Genomic DNA, 12,560 nt, shown 5'->3' with positions numbered 1-12,560 from the left:
CAAAAGCTAATGGAGGATTTAAATAGATCGTTGGCTTTTCATTTGAACTAACAAAGGAGGTCTCAAGGTTGGCGGGATATCCTGTAACATTCCATGTATCGATCCATCCATACAGAGAAAACACATATTATGAGTGTGTACCTATTTTTCTAAGCGCCTTTGATGCACACTAGTCTTATTCATGTGCATGTTGTTATTTGACCCTTATGCAGGTGGTTTGTCACTCGGAGCATCCACAATATTAGGAGAATGTGCGGATTAGGTTAGTAAGCAATACTACTTTATAGATCAGTATGGATCACTCTAACTTTCGATCTTGAGGCTCAAAATGGAAAAAAAAAACTTTGGATGTGGTCTAGAAGAGATTTAAATTTGATAAGATTTCGTAACATGTTTGATTCGTTCTGTAAGAGTTTTAGATTAGGCTGAGCTTGATAATGAAATTTGGTTGGTTGCAATATCATGCCAACTTTTCCCTACTTATATCTCTATCTCTATCCCTATCTCTTCTCTTCTCTTCTCTACTTATATTTTTTAAAAAGAGGATCTTTTTTGTTTCGTCATAGACTTTAGTTTATAGGTTGATGCATCTGCTCTCATCCAATCAACAAATGATCTCCAATCCTTCTCCTACCACAATATGAAAAACCAATGAATAGGGAATGATAAAAAACATAGAGAATAACTGAGAAACTTGAACTGCGAACTCTTGTGAATAAACTAAGATTTTATATCACATAGTACAACCTTCTCCATGCGTCAAAATCCTCCTACTGCTTCATTATCCCAATCGGACCCGGATGAGAGATTTCTATAAGCCGTTTGTTTGCTGCACCACACAGATAGAGACGAAGGACATCTACAATTTCATGGCACCGATTTTCAATTAGGTAGATTTATGTTATGTACACACGTCAAGACTGTCAAAAGTTGCGCGTTCTTTGCTGAACGTGCACTAGAAATAATCAAAACTCTAGCATAATGATATAATCAAAATTCTAAACATATAGAAATCTATTTAGTGCAATAGAAATATAATGTAGAAATAAAGTGCTCCACGAGTTTCAACAGAAAGTATCGCATTTTTTATTTTTAACAGTAGCTACTCACATGTTTTCTGCTAGTATATTTCTAAAGAATGGATCGATTCTTTGGTCATTTGACTTTTGGTCCTTCATATGGCATTGATTGGTCAACACACCTCAAACCAAAGGTAATAGTCGAGTCTCCATGAAGTTTCAATGAAACTTGACATACTTAAAGTCAAAACCGGCGATGAAATTTCCCGCTATGATAAGATGAGGCATGAATCACTTAAAACCGACTTTGCATACCATAGTTCATAGTCTCACCTCCCTAATTAGAACCCTAACCCTGCCTTGTCATAGCCCGCCTGCCATAGTCAAGAGGTATGAGTACTTGTAAGGCACATGTCCCCTTCAAACTTTGCCACATCCATCCTCCCCTTGATAGCGGGAAGATGACGCTGACAAATAGAAGGTGGGGGATGAAACGTACGTAGTGAATAACTCAAAGTAACTTGAAACTTGTGTATGCTTAAGCCATGTGGTATGAGAAAAGCGTCATGGTTGTATAATAAAAATGAGTAATTTGTAAAGTAACATACCATTTAAAAATGGTCCCTTTAGATTTGGATTTTGGAAGCTCATACCATTTAAAAAATGAGTAATCAGGTTCGGAATCCTTGCCGGCGGCCCGCCGCCACCGTGCTCGCGCGGTCCACTGGACCGCCTCGACGGGGAGCAGCGCAACACTTTTGTCATCGGCGCACGGCTCATCTCGCTTCGCACGTGTACATCTCGAATGGACTCGAACGCGAACCCGGCCGGCTCGCAGCTTCGCCATCCCCGCCAGCGTCGCATCACAGTTCACACCCTCTCGACGCGCGCTCACGTCACCCGCAACCGCAACAAACGAACCGAGGCCAAATTCCCCAATCCCCCGCCTCCTCCTCCTCCCCCCGCGAACCCTAACCCTACCCCGCCCGCCATGGACGAGGGCGCCGGCGACGCCTCGCCGCCGCCAGCGCCTCCTCCCCCGGCGCACGCGCCCCCTCCCGCCCCGCAGGCCCCCACCGCCGCGGCCCCCTCGCAGCGGGACGTGTCGGCGTCCCCCACCAGCTCGCGCTCCGTGACGGAGACCGTCAACGGCTCCCACCGGTTCGTGATCCAGGGCTACTCGCTCGCCAAGGGCATGGGCGTGGGGAAGCACATCGCCAGCGAGACCTTCTCCGTGGGCGGGTTCCAGTGGGCGGTCTACTTCTACCCCGACGGGAAGAACCCCGAGGACAACTCCGCCTACGTCTCCGTGTTCATCGCCCTCGCCTCCGAGGGCACCGACGTCCGCGCGCTCTTCGAGCTCACGCTCCTCGACCAGAGCGGCAAGGGCAAGCACAAGGTCCACTCCCACTTCGACCGCTCCCTCGAGTCCGGTCCGTACACCCTCAAGTACCGCGGATCCATGTGGTAAGCGCCGCGCTGATCCCTCCCTGTCCATTTTTGTCGTGCTCGTCCCATATTCACTCGTGTTGGGTTCGTTACTAGTACGATGCTACTCTGCTTGTGACGAGTTAGCGTTTCAGAGGCTTAATTCGGCAGTAGAATAGTAGTCCAATAGTCAATATTCAATCAGCCTTCATGTGGTTGTGTTAGGTTGTTACTAGCATGAGACTGCTTCCATTGTGACGAATTAGCATCCACACAGGTTGATTCTGCAATTGAATCATAGCCTATTATTCAACATTTAGTTATGTGGATGGGCTGACATGGCTCTGGTGCTGTGAATTAGTTTTGATTGCACATTATTCTCTGAGTCTTATCCAGATTTGAATGGTTGAGGGGTGATAAATTGGCACCTGTGTGATTATGTATTAAAACTGTACTATGATGATTTACTGGACTTCATGTGGGTGCTTGTGGGTGTGGATATGACTCACATACAAGGGTCTATTTCGTGATAATTAGGTTCTGATTTTAGTCTTCAGGTAGCCATATGATTTTCCTCTTCATCGATGTTGGTACTTGGTAGTTCTTGTTGAATATCAATTCTTATGTGTGTTTTCATGTGCAACTTGGTTCTGATCCTTAATTTGGATGTGAGTTGTTTCTATGCAATGATGGATATTCCACTGTTGAAATTGGAGCACACAGATATCATGGGAGTTATTGAGTCATGCTTGAAATGGACATTTATGCGGCTGGCTGGTCAAATTGTGATTTTCGGTTGTTCCAGCAAGTTAATAATGCTGTTGAACGTATGCTTTCAGTTGCTGTATTTTGTTCTTAGTTGTTGTAGTGTAATAGTATACTGATGTTATAGTATTTTTGTGCTGCCTTTGCACTAAAACTTATTGGCAACTGTTTGTGTTTATGTTTGAATAAGTTTCGGTTTCCCATGAACTAATGAAGTGGCACTAATCTTTATACATTTGATCACCCTTTTAGTAAGCCTACAACTAATATTTCCTGTGCAGTTTTTATGGATGAATTGATTGTTGCGAGTGTTGGAATTACACAGTTGATGTTTGTTTTCATTATTTTTCTAGTATACATATTGAGTCAATGGACATGATTTTTATGGGTGGGAATGATGACGCGGATGCCAGTCCCTGGTCCATTGAATTGATGGTCCTTCTCTTTCAATGAAAGAAACCTTGAATCTTGCCTGGAATTCTTGTTTGGTTTGACACATTTATACTTGTGTTTTTTGAGGACCCTGATTTGGTATTTTTGTTTGGCTCATTTCTTTTTTCATACTGGTATGTTTGTTGGTAGTGCAAAACTGTAATTAGGAGCAGTGATTCTATGTCTATGCTAATGTGTATAGTTCGAGTTTTTTTTATTGTTTATTTATTAGATGTTCACCTCAATACAAGTTCATCAAATGATGTGATTTATTGTAAACAGCGGCTAGTTACTTTAATCTGCTTAGTTATTTTGAATGCATACTGTCTATGGAACCAATTCAATCACAGCACAGAAATATTCTCTTGTGATGGACTGATAATGTAAATTGAGAGATGGATAAAGCTTGCTAAATGTTTCTTTACATGTGGGAACTGTATTGTGTGAAATTGTTACTCTGGCAACATTGTGCCATTCCATGAAGTTAGGACAGCTAATAAGCCTCTGAGAATTTAATTTAATTCATCCTTCTTTGTTTCAGGGGTTACAAACGGTTCTTTCGGCGAACTGCCCTCGAGACTTCAGACTTTCTTAAAGACGATTGCCTGAAGATAAATTGCACTGTGGGTGTTGTTGTGTCAACTATTGATTACTCCAGACCACACTCTATACAAGTTCCAGACTCAGACATTGGCTATCATTTTGGTTCACTGTTGGGCAATCAGGAGGGTGTTGATGTCATTCTTAATGTGGGAGGAGAGAGGTTTCATGCCCATAAGTTGGTGTTGGCTGCACGGTCTCATGTATTCAGATCTCAATTTTTTGATGACGAATCTGAGGGGGAGAAGAACGAGGTTGATGAAAGTGATGAACTGAGAGAGTTTTCTATTGATGATATGGAGCCAAAGGTTTTCAAGGTATGTTGCTGTTCCTATGTTGAGCCTATCCTTGCAGTATAACAGTGACTAGCAAGTAATTACTCTATGTGAATATTTGTTGCAGGCGATGCTTCATTTCATCTATAGAGATACCCTTGTTGATGAGAACGAGTTGGGCACATCAAGCTCTGACGGTTCTGTCTTTGATACTCTGGTAGCAAAATTGTTGGCTGCAGCAGACAAGTATGACTTAGGAAGGCTAAGATTGCTATGCGAGTCTTACCTCTGCAAGGGTATATCAGTGGCCTCAGTTGCGAGTACGCTAGCATTGGCTGATCGTCACCATGCTATGGAGCTTAAAGCTGTTTGCCTAAAATTTGCTGCCGAAAATCTTTCAGGTACTAAAACTTTTCATAGTGAATCTTGTTTCTAATTATGACACTAAGTGTCCCAGTATTTGCTTGTCATGCTGTCATAAACATGAAAAATCGTAAAAAAAACTTTGGTTTCCCCTTGTTTCTGATACGAGGTTCAATCCCGCTTTCATTATCAGAAATAATGGAAATACATTGGTTTGAGAAGAAGCAGATAGGATAAAAGTGAAAAGGATGGCAGACCCTAGTTTTTCACCCAGGCCACCTAACATGATTCAAGCAAATAATCTAAGCTCCAATCTGCTGTTTAAACCAACATTTGAATGAGTATTTCACAAACACTCGTTGCTATACTTCCATTTGAGCAAAACTTTGTTGCTATACTTCTTGTGGAAGTATGCATTTGACCATTATAGATGCTTCCATGTTTCTTTTCAATACAGTATGCTTGAGCCACCTACATTATTACTTGCTAGGCATCCATATAATCAGCTCTGTACATCACTGGAGAGCCATTTTGGTACAGTAGTTTTTTTAACAACCTAGATGTGTTAACATTATTAACTGAATGAAAAAGATGTTAAGGTATTGACAATTCACTAAGAGGTAGCATGCAGATGCAGTATACATTAATTTCTTGTTTTCTGATAGCTCGTGGGTGTTGTTACTTATTCTGCAAGTAGTGCGTTGGCAACCTCAATTGTGAATAGAAGGTAAACTAACTGAAGTAGATTGGGTACTGCGACATGTTGTCACTAGCAGCTATCAGATTTGACTTAGGCTATGTTTGGATCCAAGGGCAAATGGCAAAAGGGCAAATGGTAAAATTTTTGCTCCTGTCACATCAGATGTTTGGACGCTAATTAGAAGTATTAAATATAGTTTAATTAAAAAACTAATTACATAGATGAGGACTAAATGACGAGACGAATCTATTAAGCCTAATTAATCCATAATTAGCAAAATTACGGTAGCATTTGCCCTTTTGCACTTTGGGGTGTTTGGATCTAAAAGTGCAAAAAAAGTGCAAAAGAGCAAAATTTTTGCTCTTTCTCTTTCTCTTTCCATTGGATCCAAACAGGCCCTTATATGGTATGCTAGATTTTAAAGCCTATGTTTGCTAAGACATTGCCCATGTGGATAAGCATATAGTTTTTCAGCGCCTGGATATTACCAGGAAAATTATTGCCCCACATACCAACGTTTAACCTTTTGATTGCTTTATTTGTGCAATTAAGTTTGCCCAGATATTGGTGCGATTAAGTTTATAAAGCTCCATAACACATTCCAGATACCCTTATGTCTCTGCAGCTGTAATCCGGACAGAGGGGTTCCTTTACCTCAGGGACAACTGCCCATCTCTGCAGTCAGAGATACTGAAAACTGTTGCGGGGTGCGAGGAGCAGTGCAGCAGTGGCGGGAAGAGCCAGAGCGTTTGTGCGCAGCTCTCAGATGGCGGCGACACCAGTGGACGCAGGGTTAGGCCAAGAATCTGAGGCCAACCCACAACTCTGACATGGTTAGCCAGCTCTCCCTCTGTAAATGACGATGTCAATTCGTCCTGTATGTGAAGAAAAACAATTTTAAATAGCTGTGACTAGCTGTGTCTCAACATGCTCCTTACATCTCATCTGGCATTTTGTTTGTAATTAGTTGATTTGTTTGGTCCCGGAACAGTACTGGATCGATGTGTAGGCAGCCACAGCCTGCAAAAGCTCACGAGGTCACGGTAAAATGGTGCTCTTGTGTGTTGGCAACGGGGTTTTGCTGCAGCTGCCTGCTACTAACCTATTCATTTAGCTCTGTTCTTCTGGAGTGAAAGGCATCAGATAGGGAAGACTGGAGAGGCAGATTGGAGGTGACACATTTTTTTAGCCTGTTGGCAAATATTATTTACATGGATTGTTTACATTTCTGCTGGCAAGTATCCATAATTGTCGATGATGAGAGGTGATGAATATGTACACCATCTGTAAGAGCCAGAAAGTAGCAAATACAATGCTCATTCACATTCTTCCTTTCCCCAGCATGGCGATGAGTTCATGTTCTATCTTCTCTGGTGGCACACACTCTCACCGTGGTGTCGTCATACTCATCTCCGATGGTGCGCACGCTCTCACCATTATGGCATCATGGTTGTCATATTTTGTAATCGAACATGGCCTATGATCTCATCGTCAGACACCTTCTTGACGTCTTTGCTGCCTGTTTTAGCAAGGCAACGTTTGCTACGTACGCAACCTACCGCTACCAGATCTTTTTAACCCTGGAAATATTAACGAGGGGTAAACTGGTTTGACACGTCAAATCGAGCGAAAAGTGGTGGAATCAACCTACGGCGGCGATCGATTTCTGTACGGGCGAGCCGGCACCCGGCAGGCTTTTCTCACGTACGCGCTGCCGCCAGCCGGGCCGGGCCGGGCCCACCGCCTCCACGAGATGCGACACCCACCCGTGGCCTCCACGAATTCGCCATCGCACTCCACTGACCGGTGGGTCCCGCGCGTCACCCATCCCCGGTCCCACGCGTCAGCGGACTCAATCGCACACGAAAACGACATACGGCCCCTGGTCCGGCACCTGTTAGTGACCTGGACGGCAGTGCAGCGCTCAATTCCTTCCGCGAGTACGTCGGCTGGTGGGGTCAGCGAGGCGGTGGGACCCACGGGTCAGTGGCTCCTCGCCGGGTCCTGCGTGGAAACGAAGCGACGTCGCGGGGAGGTGATGGCCCACCGCCCCGCGTGGGCGTCGCGGCCTCCACTCTTTCCACCCGTGAAACTTTTCTCACGCGCACCCATCCCACCACGCACCCCTCTCCCTCTTCCCTTTCCTTCCTCTCTGTCTCTCGTGCCCCGAAGCTTCTCTGATTCCAGACGCAACCAGAGAGAGAGAGAGAGAGAGCGGGGTGAGCAGCGGCCCGCCGGAGATCGATCAAACCCTAGCTAGGGTTTGAGGCGCCGGGCGGCGGCGGGGGAGATGTCGACGCCGGCGAGGAAGCGGCTGATGCGGGACTTCAAGCGCCTGCAGCAGGACCCGCCCGCCGGGATCAGCGGCGCGCCGCACGACAACAACATCATGCTCTGGAACGCCGTCATATTTGGGTGGGTGATCCCTCGGGGTTCGTTTGTTCTCCGCCCCCCTCGCCCCGGAGTTCGTTAGTCCCGTCCCTGTTCTAGGGTTTGGGGGCTCTGGATCTCGTGGGGAGGGAGACGGTGTCTAATCTATTTCTGTTTTACCCGCGTTTGCGGTGCTGACGAAAGGGTTCGTGTGGTTTTTTTGCAGGCCAGATGATACGCCGTGGGACGGAGGTGAGATTCGCAGCTTTGATTCCCCCTCTGATCTGTAGCCGATTTAGTGCGTCTTGTGTGGCTGCTAGTTGCTTTAACGTGGTTTGATTCGGAATCATGCATGTGTAACTGCAGATAGGTCGTGTGATATTAGGGATTTGGTTTGCCCTGGAACTGAGACTGTCTAGGCAGCTCAGGGCTGTTTTTATGTTGTTCCCATTGATTAATCTGTGGATGTCGGTCTTGCGGGGAAGTTCTGTTACGTGTTTTGTTCTGTAGCTATCTGTTCAAAGTTATCTGGGGCATACGACCGCACGGTGATGGTGAATTGTACGTTAGAGCTGCAGATTCTGTAACGGACTAGCGGCTTTGGTCTCTATTAAATAAGAAACGACAAGTTTGCATGGTGATACCGGTATCACCCAATAGGCTAGAGCTGTGATTCCGTTACACTTTTGGTTTCCGTTAATCGGAAACGACAAATTTTGCATGGTTTACTAAAAATACCTATTGATTAAGCAGTTTCACGAGTGTATGTGGGAACTGCCATGTAGGCATTAGCGGTTTGTACTTTGTTTGAGTTTTCAAACAGGAGCATGAATACTATCTGGTTTTGTGTTGCCAAAAATGTACGTTGACAAATCTTTCCATACCTACCTAGCTAGGATGAGGACGTCTGAATGAACCTTGTACTGCTTAGACAAGGGTTCCTTCCCTTGGTTTCTTTAAGCTTTTAGTGCATTCATAAGTAATTTGGTTCCCATATTTACATCAACTAGTATATTTTGTTAGTATTTGAAAGATAATCATAGCTAAACCTAAGTAATTCAAGCCATGCAATATATCCTACCCCCAGCCCACCCATGTGTAACTCCTGCCTCTACAATTGGATATCTCTGTTGATTTAATAAGTATGAGATCTGTCCTGTATACTTTTAAGATGGTACTTTTCATCAAGATGCTCTTTTGTTTTCCTTCTTTTGCTTTCCATCTAAGGCTATGGAAACATTATTAATATTTAAGCTAGGGTGTGTGGTGCTAATACCACTGTCCCTTCTATATCCCTTTTTGTTTTCTGGCCATTCTAAGACATCATCTCTAGGTTACACCAACTTGTTTGAGAGCCTTTGCTGCTGCTGCTGCTGCTGCTGCTTCTGCCCTGTTGATGATATGATTTCCTGTATTCCAAAGTGGTCCTTGTTACTAATTTTGGATTGTATAGCTTCTTGGTGGCATGCAATCTGAACATTGTAGTGAAGGCGCACGTTAGGATGTGATTCCATCAAACTATGATATCATGTTGATTGTGACTATCGCATCATAGGTAATTGAAACTTGGATGATAAGCTTGTAAAGTTGGCCCTTCAAACATGAATGCTATTAGATATCTGCTAACCTAGCCTATTGAGCAAAAAATGCTATGGTCCATTTACACTCATGCACGCACGGTACCCCCATCACTGGACCTGGTGTTACCTTATCCTGCAAGGGCATTGGGCCTGGACCATATCCGTTTAAGTAGTCTTAAACACTTAGATGGGCTGCTTGCATCAATTTTCTACTGCTACATCTTGTGCCTTGATGGTATTCATTTTTTTATTTCCTCCTCTTTGTTTTAAAAAAGCACTAGGGGCTATTCAGGTGCTGTGCTGATACCTAGTGCCTTGGTGGTGTTAGTTTGGCTAGGTGTCTGCTTAATCTGCCTGGGGCCTTCTCTTATAGCATGGCAACTGCAGTGGCAGTTGCTGTACTGCTGGTTTAGATGAGTAGTACTATTGTAACACTGATGATTCAGATGGAAAACTGAAATGAATCTTTCAGATATTATCATTGCACTTCATATGGAATTGGTTAATTTCTTTTTTCCAACATCAACAAACAAACATAACAAGTATAGTCGTACGCTAAGGTTTTTCTGGGTTCTAGGTGGACGTAGTCATTATTTGTTTATGAAAAATATTGTACTCTTCGATTATTCCTTGAGAACTGAGGTAGAAATGTTTTTTGCTTGTTTAATCAGTTTCTGATCCTATACAGTCCAAAACTAGAGTTACTTTACCAGATCCGGTTTGCTGCTGCTTTCTAGTTCAAGAGATACTTTTTCCTGGTTGAGTAGCATGGTTAACTTCAAACTGGAAGTTTCTAACAGATTTTTTACCATCTATTTTAGTCATTTCATGGCTGGAAGCCTGTAAGGCATTGCTGATCTATAAGTCCTTGTGTGTCCAAGTAGTCCAGCATATTTTGTCTTCTTGATTGACTTACAGCATTGGGGGGCTGTTATATATAGCATATGTTATCTGAGAATATACCTCGCTTTATTCCAGTCAAAGTGCAATGAGGCATACTTGATTAATTTGCAATATGACTTCAATGAATTAACATCTATGGAAGCTGTACTCAGTTGTATCCTGAGATATCCTCTTATTTTTTTTCATTTCTGGTTCTTACTAACTTCTATCCATTTTATCATTGTGAATTGATGTTTCACTTCTTTTTACATAGCCTTGAAACATGTGGCAAAAAGTTAATGTTTGTTGAAAATTCAATGCATATTTTCTTACTATGTTACAAGATTGTGGCTTCTTATTGATCATTGATGTCAATATCTCATTTGGTCATGTTGCATCTTTAAATGGCTGTGTGCTATTGAGTTGGCATTGGAAAATTAACTGACTATTGATTGTTTCACACTTGTAGGGACGTTCAAGCTTACCTTGCAGTTTACAGAAGATTATCCAAACAAGCCACCAACTGTTCGGTTTGTCTCTAGGATGTTTCACCCAAATAGTAATATCTCTTTACCCTTCTACCCTCCATCTCCCTCACTCTCCATATTAACATCAGTATCTAATGTTGAAGTTGTGGGAAAGTGGTTTGACATCCTACTGTTTGTGCAGTATATGCAGATGGAAGCATCTGCTTGGATATCCTACAGAACCAGTGGAGTCCTATATATGATGTAGCTGCCATATTGACTTCTATTCAGGTATCTTCTTTTCTTTTTCTTTGGGTCAAGAATGCTAATTGCGCTAAGTGCTTATCTTGCTGTGTCAAGATTTTAAAGTAGAGTCCTTCTATACATACAACCAGAGTATACGATCGGATTATATGAATAGTTCAAAGGAGGTATTAGATTCACACCAGACCCACACAGTGACACTGTACGTACAGTCAGGCTGTTTATATATATTTCTAACATGCTAAGCGGACCCTTATTTTGGCAAAAATTCGTGTTTAATGTCGATTGAAGTGAATAGGGTTAAGTGCTATGTTGCAGTCAAAATTTAAAGTACTGTAAATGTGTCGAATCAGTTGTTGTGATGGCTCGAATTTGGAAAACTATTTAGGTACACTTATTTATAGCTTTCAGGCCATCAAGCTTTGTTTTTGTTTTGTAAATCTGGTAGTTACGTGCATGGTTGTGCACATGATTAGTTCTTTCATAGCCATTATAATGCTCCTGTGTACTGAACATTGGGAGTTATGTTGGTCAACACTATAACATTTTGAAGTAATATCCTTTATTGTGAAATAATACAGTAGGTGAAGTTTTTGTGTCATAACTTTATTGACAGAATGCTGTATATAGTTTAAGAGCTTAATTGTGAAGGGAAGACTAGTGGACCTAGAAGCATAGGGCAATGATTAGGATTTGAAATTGTGTTTGCAGATCACTGGTTTGGGGCTCCTGGCCTTACAGCACTATTTACGAATGGTTAGCAGTGATGCCATGTTTCCAATTATGATGGAAGCATGTTAACTAGAACCATTTTCATGACACATGGCTGTGTTGTTTTCCTTTTTCAATTTACATGCTACCATCTATTGATGACTTTTACCTGCAATATATATCTATAATGTGCACCTGCTGTATTTGAACTAATCGGCTTGCGCTGAATTTGCTTTGCAGTCCCTGCTGTGTGATCCAAACCCAAACTCTCCAGCAAACTCAGAAGCTGCCAGACTGTTCAGTGAGAACAAGCGGGAGTACAACCGCAAAGTCCGCGAGATCGTGGAGCAGAGCTGGACGGCCGACTAGTCCAGGGTGCCCGGGCTGCACCTGGAAGGGTGCAATAAGCAAGAACAAAAAAAAACCCGGTTGTGTTTCTGGCTTGCCAGACTTGTCGAAACATTGAAGAACTCCCGTGATTGCCTGTAGTCCATCGTCGTCGTGGTTTTTGTGTCCCGATCCAGAGCCCCGGTTGCTCATGGTGGTGGCTGTTTTAATGTAGCGGTGCTGTTGACCTACCTTGCTCATGAATTAAAAAGGATCCTGGTTGTGTACAGTATAGCGTGGGAATGGTTGTTTGCCGGACTGCTGAAATATCGCTGCCCTTGCATTGTGGTTTTGGTTTGACAGCCTCCATCAGTCCA

At 43.2% G+C, this 12,560-nt stretch overlaps 2 protein-coding genes across 3 annotated transcripts; both read left to right on the top strand.

Moving 5' to 3' along the window:
* Positions 1-1,886: 1,886 nt before the first annotated feature.
* Positions 1,887-6,911, top strand: LOC112882074 (BTB/POZ and MATH domain-containing protein 5-like). 2 transcript variants are annotated; one of them, XR_003226591.1, is made up of 5 exons: positions 1,887-2,486; positions 4,186-4,561; positions 4,647-4,920; positions 6,188-6,415; positions 6,574-6,911. XR_003226591.1 is itself a non-coding variant. In XM_025947054.1 (4 exons), the coding sequence occupies exons 1-4, from the start codon at positions 2,011-2,013 to the stop codon at positions 6,390-6,392; spliced, it is 1,311 nt and encodes a 436-aa protein (XP_025802839.1). In that variant the 5' UTR covers positions 1,896-2,010; the 3' UTR covers positions 6,393-6,909. The 2 variants fall into 2 exon arrangements, 1 of the variants encoding a protein (XP_025802839.1); XM_025947054.1 differs by having other exon boundaries at positions 1,896-2,486; positions 6,208-6,909.
* Positions 6,912-7,708: 797 nt separating this feature from the next.
* LOC112879869 (ubiquitin-conjugating enzyme E2 2) lies at positions 7,709-12,535 on the top strand. The gene is made up of 5 exons (XM_025944289.1): positions 7,709-7,997; positions 8,179-8,204; positions 10,884-10,973; positions 11,084-11,172; positions 12,097-12,535. The coding sequence occupies exons 1-5, from the start codon at positions 7,873-7,875 to the stop codon at positions 12,223-12,225; spliced, it is 459 nt and encodes a 152-aa protein (XP_025800074.1). The 5' UTR covers positions 7,709-7,872; the 3' UTR covers positions 12,226-12,535.
* Positions 12,536-12,560: the final 25 nt, after the last annotated feature.

The sequence above is a fragment of the Panicum hallii genome, chromosome 2 (assembly GCF_002211085.1).
Source record: "Panicum hallii strain FIL2 chromosome 2, PHallii_v3.1, whole genome shotgun sequence".
Classification (NCBI taxonomy): domain Eukaryota; kingdom Viridiplantae; phylum Streptophyta; class Magnoliopsida; order Poales; family Poaceae; genus Panicum; species Panicum hallii.
The sequence above is the reverse complement of the archived record's forward strand: the minus strand, read 5'-3'. Positions and strand labels throughout refer to the sequence as shown.

What these genes read in the sequence shown, in the direction of transcription:
- LOC112882074 (XM_025947054.1), top strand. Translation starts at nt 2,011, where the DNA reads ATGGACGAGGGCGCCGGCGACGCCTCGCCGCCGCCAGCGCCTCCTCCC. An exon ending in TGGAGCCAAAGGTTTTCAAG is followed by an intron (nt 4,562 to 4,646) that starts GTATGTTGCTGT and finishes TATTTGTTGCAG; the next exon opens with GCGATGCTTCATTTCATCTA. An exon ending in TGCTGCCGAAAATCTTTCAG is followed by an intron (nt 4,921 to 6,207) that starts GTACTAAAACTT and finishes ATGTCTCTGCAG; the next exon opens with CTGTAATCCGGACAGAGGGG.
- LOC112879869 (XM_025944289.1), top strand. Translation starts at nt 7,873, where the DNA reads ATGTCGACGCCGGCGAGGAAGCGGCTGATGCGGGACTTCAAGCGCCTG. An exon ending in TGATACGCCGTGGGACGGAG is followed by an intron (nt 8,205 to 10,883) that starts GTGAGATTCGCA and finishes TCACACTTGTAG; the next exon opens with GGACGTTCAAGCTTACCTTG. An exon ending in CCATATTGACTTCTATTCAG is followed by an intron (nt 11,173 to 12,096) that starts GTATCTTCTTTT and finishes TTTGCTTTGCAG; the next exon opens with TCCCTGCTGTGTGATCCAAA.